Genomic DNA, 10747 nt, shown 5'->3' with positions numbered 1-10747 from the left:
CTTCCCCACAGGAGTCTAGGCGTCTGTTCTCCTTACCCTCAGTAATCTGAACAAAAAAGTTTGAGAACCGCAATTGTACTTGTGGTAATGACAATTAGTTATAAGCTCCATTTGAACTACACCGGTTCAAATCACATATTTTGCAATATGTGCAAGTTTAAGTGAACACACATACTTTTTCTTAAAAAGAATGCCTAAATTTAGGATAGAACATAAGATTCAAAGAAATCCATATGGATTTAAATTTATATTGTGATCATTTTTATCTGAATATTATAATCAATAGATCACAGTTTGTTCTTAAAACTCTGTATATCAATATACTGTGCTGAGCTTGACTAGTTTTGAGTACAAAACAAAATTAATTCCTCTCTTTGGAATATACCTGATATGTGGGCATTCTTTATGAGAAAACAAAAAACAAACAAACCTAGGCTTACTGACCTCTGTCTGTTTTCTTTTCTTTTCCATGACTTTAGATGGTTTGCAAACCACAGCACATTGCTGTAAAGGCAGTACCTGAGATACTGGGGATATAAAGGTCAAAACAGGATAAAGACCCTGACAGGCAACAAGGGGATATACACCAAGTAGCACAATTACTGGATAAACCCATTTAGTAGAGTTAGATGTTGGAGACATGAAGTCCAAAAGATGCTAAATGCTTTATACAGGTAGGTTGTACGATACAGAAAGGACCATGTTGCACAGTTAAAAACCTCAGATGATTAGCTAATGATTAGCTAGTAAGCTTAAAACCCAGGGACTGTGTGACCCTCTTAAGTAGTGAAAACTGAAACCATTTGGTGACTGTGTGTCTGGCAACATGCTGCATTTTAATGCTGGAACTATATGTCCATGTATGAATAAATTGCAGTCAAGAAGGGATGAACTCAGAAGTGTTGTTCAGAAGTGGTGTCATTCTGCTTATGTCCATTTTCTCCAGATCTAGTAGCCTGTCCAGTTGACAAATCCATTACATGAGGTTACATGAGCACTGCTATTGCTACTACTGCTCCTAGTACAGAACAAAAATATGTTTTCCACTAATGCGCGTCAGGAATGTTTTTCTGATATCACTGCCATCTACCTGTACTGCTCACTCTAAACAGGATGGCTCATTTCTCAAATGAGTAACCAAAATTGTGTAACCAAACCCTTCATCAGCACAATGGAAAAGGAACCTGAATTTATCTGACCAGACAACCTTTTGTACTCAGCAGTAGTTTTGATGATTCTCTGTCCAGGTGATATCCATTTTTTGGCACATGGCACATTAGGATGCTGTAATCCATTTGACAGTCCAATAACTGATGGGTTCTGAGATGACCTTGCCTTGTTCTGACCTCTGTATTTGCTTGCACAACTATCGCCATTCCAATAGTTGTGCTTGTCTACTGTATCACTCATTTACCCACTGCAATGCCTAACTGAACACTAACCAATGTTAGAAATGCTGGTCTTCACACAAGTTACAGGTCCTATGACTTGGTAGAGTATACAATGTATGTGAACATGGTAAACTTAAAACTGGCAGACTGACTAGTCATTATTAACTGAGGTAGCGTTAAGCTTTTATAAATATCTTAAATGGATTTGTGTACATTACTTGATACCATTGCTCATCTTACCCTGTAATGGGTTGACAACTGCCTGTTGTTTCCTGGGCTTGGCTACAGTGGACTGTTTCTTGTGGAGTGCAGGTATATCTGTCTTAAAGAGTGTCGCACTCCTGCTTGGGCCCTCTTTTTCTTCCATCACACCACTATGATCTCCCGTCACTTTGAGCATGTCTGCCTTTTCCTCCAGCTCCTTCTGCTTCTCTTTCAGTTTCTGTACAGACCAAGAATAAGACATTTGGGGGAGGACAAAAAATATTAAATGTGAGGTGCTACTGGAGACCTGAAATTGCTTAAAACGCGGGACCTATGGTCTTCGTAAAGAAGATTGGAACGATCAAAGCGTGTACTCCACAAAATTTTGCATTCGCGCACCTGAATCTCTTGGCGGGACTGGGCGACTGTTTTGAGCAAGTTGAGCCGTTCTCTCTCTGGGGAGCCTAATATCATTTTCTCCAAAGCAAGAAGCCTGTCCAACACCGATGAATCCACTGGGCTAAAAGAGATGCTCATTTAGATTTAAAAGTCAATGACAAGTGCATAATTCTAATGCCTTATGCAATAAAAGAAACCCTGAAAATATAGTTACATCCTGATGGGCATTTCTGCAAATAGTACCTCAAAAGCTGCTTTTTTAGCTCACAGATTCCCAGTACAAAAGATTTCAAACAAAATGTCCTCCCCTTTATTGACCCATGAGATACTTAAAAAACCTCTGGTTTTTGTTATGAGGACCTGTCGTTCTAAGCACCAGCTACCAAATCATGGCCTACCTCACAAGGCCAAGACCTGTTATAGCGCTAGGAAAAGAATACACTGAATGAGCAGTTAGTTCCTCGGGGAACTGACCTTTGTGGGTGTGTGGGTGGTGGCTGCTCCAGCCTCCTGCAGCCCTTTAGCCTTTTATTCCGTGGCTCTCCAGATCCCTCTGCTTCCAGCTCCTCGCTGGTCCTCTTCCTTGCAACTGGATGTTGACTGTTTGTGGAGTCCAACATCGTCTCTCGGACAAATGGACGATTGACAACGTGCTTTGACTTGGCAGCAAAGTTGAGAGCAGTGAACGTGTCAAAGTAATACTTGTACTCAGGGGCAATGTTTGTGATCATGACTGAATGGGCCGAGCCACCCAGCGAATCCTGAAGCAACCGAGTGAGCTTGCTGTCCCTGTAAGGAACTCGGCCCCCAGTCCCAGCATTCAAGCAGTCCACAACCTTGCTGAGTGTGAAGAGGGACAGGTTGATGGCACCACTTTCTTTGAGTCTAATGCCTTGGTTGCCTGTACGTCGGTTGTCCTCTGAACCAGCAAGGTCCACCAAGTAGAGCTTCCCTGTCTGCTGTCGGTTGGGAGGAACACGCTGAGATTTCACAACCTGAGAGGAAGAGCAAAGCAAATGCAGGTTATGTTCATGGGACACTTTAAAAGTGTCACTAAAAACTCTTATAGAAGACAAAAAAAAAAAAAAAAAAAAGAAAAAAAGCTAATTAGCTACAAACTTGCATTGTTTATTTTCAGGAAATATTTGCCTTTATTGTCTTCTGTCCAATTTTCTGCAGTAGACAAGGAGTCATTTTGTTACAGGAAGATATTTGAGATCAGCACAAGGTGCAGCACAAAAGCGCTTTAATCCGAGACCTTTCAAAGGGTGCTTTAAGTAAAAAGTAGTGACATGGGTAGTGGGGCAGGCAGCCAGTGGTACCTTGATCAGAAGAACTGCATGACTTCGACTAGAACGTTGATTGAGTTTGGTGGAGGCTGTAGTGCGGTTTAGACTGGCTGGAACAAAGTGAGTGTGGAAATCGGAGAAGGATGAGAGGGAGGTGTGAGTCAAGCCTGGGATGATTATGTTTTTGTCTTTATCTTCACGGATTGGCAGATCTTGAGAGTTTGGAGACAAGAGGTCCAGAACCTGCAGTAGGAGAATAGACTTTCAAATAATGTTTTAACTTTGACATGTAACATTGACAGCTCATAATATACACAAGATGTTGAAACGATTAAATGACTGTATATAAGCAAAACAAGACTAGTATGTGTCAAAGACCCAGGGAACATATTCTAAACACTAAAAATGTTTATAATACTGACATATTAAATGTTTAGCAAGGGTTTTAAAAACAAAAACAATGGCAAACATCAAGCTAACTCATTAGTCCTAAATAAGAAACACTGAATGACCTAATGTTCTAGTCAGCACGCCTAATTGACAAGCTCCAGCAGCTGAGCTTTACCTGAGTGGTGTAGCAGGTAGTCACTGACAAGGAGGGAGAATGGAAGTAACATGTATGAACCTACTGGTAAGGATACATATTCAAATAATTCTGAGGTTCTGCAAAAGATAATCCTTGTTCACAGATGCTGATGGTAGGTTGATATTTTCAGTATTACCTAATTCAGTATAACCTAATTATGAATAAAGCACATATTTATCCCCAAATTCTTTAAATTTGAGAGGGTCACCGATTAGCTTTGATGCAACATCTGCAATAAGTTAGTATGACGATAATTTTTTTTAGCATATTCTCTTGCAGCTAAAATACCAGCACTGTGCCATTCCATGTTGAAATAGATCCAAGCCACACCACCTAGGGTGTTCTTAAGATGAAAATAGTACAACTTAAAAGATATGGTTTTAGTATTTGAGGTTTGTCAGGTAACTATAAACAGGTAAGTAGTTTTAAACAGCTACATCAGTTCAATGGTTCAAATAACACATTAAACAGTCAATAAATGTTAACAATCTTCTCCAAAAGTTTTACTTTCTTGAAAGTGACTAACAGTGTGAGAGCAACTTGACCAAAGCGTACTGTGGATATATTGTCGATTTTCCCTTCTGGAGGGGAAGACATTCTGTGCAAGCTATGACATGGATTATACAATAAAGTATGCTGACATTTTTACCATTTCCTTCATCTTACAAGAGTAAAAGTATAAAAAATAATGGAATGGCATGTGAAACAAATATGGTTATTGTTTAAACAAACCTTAAGTAGCCACAGTTTACTTTGATGACAACTTTGCATGTTATTGTTGACCACTGAACAAGCTTCATGGGGCACCTATGATGTTTTAAAGAAATTAAAGCTATTTCTTGAGGGGGTGTTTAAAATTAATTAATTTTTTATTGTTTTGTTCTTTGTTTTATGTAAATATACATTTTAAAACTCAATTCATATATAGGTTATCAACTTTCACCATTAAAATTTGTTTTAAAAATAAATTTAGGCATAAACCACTAGGTTATAGGGCCTTTAAGACCATGAAAACCTAACATTCAGTTAGGTGTGTCCAAACCTCTGACTGGCACAGCATGCAAAATGACTTTTATAAAACATATTTAGCACCATCGTTAACATTATGCCAAATACACCAAAGATTACTGGTCTTTTACTACATTGTACACAATTATTTATCAAAATAATTATCCTACTGTTCTGCATTTCGATGACCTTACCTTTTCGTTGTAGATTTCTAGATAGGACATGCCGACAGAGAACCCCCATTCACCCTGGTCTTTCTCTTGGGTGCGCACCAGATGGAATACCTCGCGAACAGCCCTAGGGATCACTCCTGGCTGCTCTTGGCTACCCAGCATGGTATGGGTCTTTCCTAAAGAGAAGAGATGGGGAAAAAATTTAGCAAAAAAAAAAAAAAAAAAAAAAAGGAGGGTCTTATTTGGTTTCTTAAGTTTAAACTGTGTGTGTTAGAACCACAAGCAATTTCTGCTTATTTTTGAAAAAAAGAATGAATTTAAAGTCCATTAACAACATGATTTTAACTTAACTCTGATGTAGCCTCAAAATCATTTAAGATATGTTCGTATTTCTGGAGGGGAAGACATTCTGTGCAAGATATAGCATGGCTTATAGAATAAAGTATGTTGTCTGCCACTAGAATAGCTTTTTCCAAGACGGACAATATTAGAGCTGGTAGAGAACACAAACAAACAAAGAAAATGAAAACACGATTAAAGGTTGAGGGAGGGAAAAAAAAAAAATCAGAATGCAAGGATACATTTATATGGTTGAAAAAGTAAGCAGACAAAGGCCAACAGAATTCAAATTCACTCACATGGGAAGCATAATGGCAGTGTGTGTGTGTGTGGCAAGTAGAGGGAATTGCCTTGAAATTACTGGACATGATAATAAACCACAGCCAATGTTAGTATGTTCTAATAGAATTGCTTACATACATACACAAAAAGGGACAAATGTACATTGCATAATTAACCTGCAGCATCACAATTTTCACAGCATTGTTCCTTTTTTGGTAGAGAATGGGACATTATACAGAATGGTTAATGCATATACTGTACATGTTACAAAAGAACGCAACAACCCTCCAAAGCACACTGACACTTCAATGGCCAATATTTTAATTAATCTACAGAAGCCAGAAGTAAGCAGTATCTCCATATACTGGGCATACGTTTCTGCAAAAACACACTACGTTTATGTAAAGTGACAATATGCATGTTCCAAAAAGATGTGTTGCTCATTCTGCTTCCAAAACCAAATTAAAACAGGAAGACAGGCTGCTCATCTGAAATTATTAAATGTTGTCCTAATTATCCTAATAAAAAAGCCCCCAAAAACTACAGAAATGTGCAGAACTCCTGCTTTGCAGAAAAAAAGGCTGCATCATACCAGCTCCAGTTGGTCCGTAGGCGAAGACACTGGCATTTTGACCATTAAGGATGTGGGAGACAATGGGCTTCACTGATGACAAAAAAACTTCCTGCTGAGTGGTTTTCTCTCCGTGAAAAGCATCAAACCTACACCAGAAAATAGAAAAGGCATAAGGAATGCGAAATACAAACTATATACTCTTCAGGAAAAATAATCTAGTTTAACTACATGAACACTAACAGATGGTAATGAGCAGTAAAAATAAAACAAAAAAAATATGGTGTATAATAATGAATAACTTAAATTTGTTTTCTCTGTACTTGCCCAAGCAGGCACAATAATGGCCATTTGGTTTTGTTGCAGGGAGAAATTGTATATCAGCACCAGCTACCAAATCATGGTCTACCACGCAAAGACCAAGACCTGTTAAGATGCTTTACGTTTTAGCAGTGGAAATTAGGAAGAAAAAAACCCATGAACGACTAACTGATATTGCAGAGTCTCAGTGGCGTTCCTCCAGTTGACGATCTCTAAAGTCTGCGGTCCCAGTCCTCTGACACATGGACCTTCGCCTTTCTCGTCCTGCTTATCCATGTAGGGTCGGAGCCGCACCGCAACCCGAACCCTTGAAGTCCGTTTAGATCCAGCGGCATCATTCACAGCAACACGATGGGCCATTTCTGACAAGATGGTGAGAAATACAGTTAATATAGCCACCTTGTAACTACTTATAAGAGTGTGTTGGATTATCTTGAAATAAAGCCATCCTAGAATCTGAATCAATAAATTAGATAAAACAGCCAAGTTAGGGTAGAAGATGGCTGTATAGATCATTACCTAGCTAACTGTTAGCTAGCTAAAATAGCTAACCGGCGTGGTCGACACAGGTTAGTTAGCTGGTTCGCAGCTAAAAAGCCATGTTTCGATGTGTTTATAATTAGATACCTTGTGAACTGTACAATTAGACAGACAGCTCTACGTTTCCCACTGTACTCTCAGTTCTTCGCCCTCCTTCACTGCTCTGTTGAGTGGAGATGCTCGTATTCTAGCTAACGTTAGCGAACTTGAGCTGCTCTACTTAGACTTTAACTTACCGACCGAGTACTCTGAAAGAGCTGTCCGACTGTACACTCTCAATCTTATTAGATTTCAACTCTATTATATTTTTGGAGGGTTGTGTCTCTATTGACGTACTATAGAAATATTGTTTAGAACTTCTCAGCTACGGCGCACAAACCTCGCGCGTTAGCTAATAGCTAGGCTTTTTTTTCTTTCCAAAAAGCTATTTTCAAACTAAGTATCCGCCCACTTCTAAAGAAACGCCCAATCAGCTACAGGTACGTCTTATACCTTTTTCATCTTATTATTTTTATGGCGGTTCATAAACCAAATACTGCATTGCGCCACCATCTGGACGGAGCGTTCTCTGACTCATTCTCGATAATTGACAGCGTAGAGCAGCACACTCAACATTTCGCTTAGGTCACACAAGATGGGGAGATCCTGGCATGTTGTAAAAAAGCTCCTAATGAGATGCTGTGCAACATGCAAGAAAAATTGTGTACCATTAACAATCGTACTTTTAGAGTCCAATAGGACCTGCACTGCCTGACAATTCACAAGGACATGGGACTTCATTTATCAACATGTGTACTACTAAATCTGTATCTATATCTAAATCTAAATCTAATAATAACCACCACTACACATAATGTAGGAGTTTTACCAGCAACGAAACAGAGATACTGTTGCATGAAGTAGAGAAAAACCTAGGCCAAACATGTTATTTTGCACTTTAAACTTTTTTAAAAGTTGTTTGTATTATAAAGATAACGATATACAGTGCTCTCCAAAATTATTGTCATGTTCAAATGACACAATTAAGCCTCAGCAAAATCAGAAAATAAAAACACTCTACTGTAATACTATTGACAAAAACTGAAAATACTTGCACATTTTTTAGGATTTTTTAATCACACCTAGGACCAATTCCATTTTTTATTTCTACCACTCCCCTTGTTTTAGTGTCCTATTGCCCCTTAGAACTGATGCTGCATTCACGACAACTGGGAACCTGGATTTTTAAATTTGAAACCACGCAACTTCAAGCGTCTGAAGTTGTAAATATGAACACACAGGAAAGTGGTGCTTGCATCCAGAGTCTGGAGGGAGCTGCTGTGAAAGCTGAACATCACGGTCAGCCTTACATCTGAATACTACCCCCAGGCCAATGGACAGGTGGAAAGAATTAATCAAGAACTGCGTAAGTTCTTATGTTTATATAGTTATCAACACCCAGAGACCTGGAGTACCTTTCTCCCGTGGGCAGAATATCCTCAAAATTCGCTATGCCATTCTGGCACGAGGATGATACCATTTGAGTGTGTTTTACGGTATCAGCCGGCACTTTATCCATGGAATGCGCCCACATCCGACCAGCCGGTTTGAGAGGAGGTACATCAGAACCTACGCAAAGCAATCACTAACTATAAAAGCAAAGCGGATGGGAGGCACGGGGAGACACCGCAATATGAGTCAGGACAACAGGTACGGGTTTCCACGAAAGACGGCTGGGCAGGCCCCTCGGGAAAGCTGGAGGCAAAATATGAGCGCCCATACACCATACTAGAGTGGGTTAATGATGTCACGTATCGTGTGGGTTTACCAGGAAACAGTAAGGCATCTCGGGCTTTCCACATGTCCGCTTTGAAACCGGTGGTGGAAGGTCGCCTCGCAGAGGAGGGTCGCCGCCTGGGTCCTCCACCTCCCCCCATCGACATTGATGGAGGGCTGGCGTACAGGGTGAGGGCACTGCTAGATTTGTGTCGGAGGGGGAAGAGACATTAGAGCGTGGTTGCTCACCCACTAGGCTGTCAGTGTCATTGTATAGCAATGGGTCCAAAATGGGGCTGCCATTGACTGATCAGAAATAACGTTTTTTGGGGGGTTTTTTATGTGTTACAACTCATTCTAGATTGGGGAGTCCGTAACATTGAAACCTGAGGTGATAACGGCGAACAGATGAAGTGAATAACAAGTGGATTACAAAGTGTTGGAATAAACATACAACTATACAGGGAATCGATACAACGTCAGGGGGGACAAAGGCCAACAAAACACTCTAAGAAAAAGAACAAGACAGCTATCTATACTCCACCAAAAGGAAATACACAGCCTACACTCACTCCCTATCACCAAAGAAAACGGAGACAGAACGCATTGCCCTCCCGCAAACAACCTGGCAGCCCCTCCTTACAACACCGTGATTCACTGACACTATGCCTATGTATATTATCAACACCCAGAGAGATATTCATATAACAGACTACACTGGAGAAAATGCATTTTGTGGGTTTCTTTAATTTTTGTTAGGTGATTTGAGAAATTTCCAACAATGCCTTGCAACACACACCATTTGGAGTGTGCCTCTTAAAAATCTCCGTTTGGAGGTCCCTAACATTCATCCTACCTCTTTATCTCAACAAAAATTAACACATCAGACACCTAGGCATGAATACACAAAACACAGGGATAAGGTCAAGGGGTGAAATGGGTTTGAGCCTTACTGGCACTCCTGTATTTAGTAATCTGTGCCTGGCCTTTGTCAAGATGACAGCACTAAAGCATCAATGTCTTCTCTTATAATGTTTATGAAGTGGAAGAACATAGTAGAAGAGATCTGAGACTAGTCCTCTGTAGAGAATCTGTATACATCATGCAAAGTCCTAGGACCTCATCTGTTGACTCTTCAGCTCATTTGATAGGTTTTCAAAAGGGTTTAGGGCAGGGGACTAGATTGGCCTAGTGAGATCTTGATTCTGTGATAATGGAACCACTTTTGAGTGTATTTGGAGATATGCATTGTATCATTGTGCTGCTAAAAGTTGTAACTATGACCCAGTTTTAACTTGGTGGCAGATGCAGTCAGATTAATTTTTTAATGTTCTAGTACTTGAATTAGTCCATGATGCTGTGTATCCTGACATCATTCCCAGGGCTACATGTGTGTCATCTTCCAGGCAGAATTATGACAGCTCCTATGGCAAACGTCTTAATTACTACTCTTACAGTGGTGTTGGGCATTTTCAAGCATGTAGTTATTTTATAGTATACATAATTTATGAATAATATTTCATTTTTCGTGTATGCCTTATTTAATTTCTATCTCTTTTTTCCAAATGATGATTTATGGATATCTTAGGAATTTGGCCTGTGTGCCATATTTATATACCAATGAAAGAGGAAGTCATAGATAACCACTTAACGACTCAGGAGATGCACATATTGTAACGGCCCGAGTACCGTAGGGCGAGGGGCAGGATGCGCAGACGCCTTTGACATGGACAGATATTAACACAGAACAAAAACAACGTTGGTACTCACACATGACATTAAAGGTGAACATTTACAAACATGTAACAAGCGTAAACCTAGACAACCATTTACAAAGACCGACAGCACTGTACTCCACGACATGGGTTTATATACACACAGACGCAATG

General features: G+C 39.8%; 1 protein-coding gene across 3 annotated transcripts in view; it reads right to left on the bottom strand.

Moving 5' to 3' along the window:
- kif22 (kinesin family member 22) overlaps positions 1-7535 on the bottom strand; it is an 8755-nt gene extending 1220 nt beyond the window's left edge. For 2 of the 3 annotated variants that reach the window (XM_027031945.3, XM_081698311.1), the window contains exons 1-10: positions 7191-7535; positions 6733-6925; positions 6264-6391; positions 5072-5226; positions 3317-3526; positions 2469-2989; positions 1995-2115; positions 1632-1833; positions 445-527; positions 1-46 (exon numbers count right to left, since the gene is read on the bottom strand). The exon at positions 1-46 is cut by the window's left edge. In XM_027031945.3, the coding sequence (XP_026887746.2) occupies positions 1-46; positions 445-527; positions 1632-1833; positions 1995-2115; positions 2469-2989; positions 3317-3526; positions 5072-5226; positions 6264-6391; positions 6733-6923 (1657 nt within the window). In that variant the 5' untranslated portion in view covers positions 6924-6925; positions 7191-7535. The remainder of the gene's footprint in view (positions 47-444; positions 528-1631; positions 1834-1994; positions 2116-2468; positions 2990-3316; positions 3527-5071; positions 5227-6263; positions 6392-6732; positions 6926-7190) is intronic. The other variant, XM_027031946.3, reaches the window with a different exon arrangement.
- Between the last annotated feature and the right edge of the window lie 3212 nt (positions 7536-10747).

This window comes from Electrophorus electricus, chromosome 15 (genome assembly GCF_041902795.1).
Source record: "Electrophorus electricus isolate QZ-2024a chromosome 15, ASM4190279v1, whole genome shotgun sequence".
NCBI classification, from domain to species: Eukaryota; Metazoa; Chordata; class Actinopteri; order Gymnotiformes; family Gymnotidae; genus Electrophorus; species Electrophorus electricus.
Note: the sequence above shows the minus strand (reverse complement) of the source record. Positions and strands in the feature narration are given on the sequence as shown.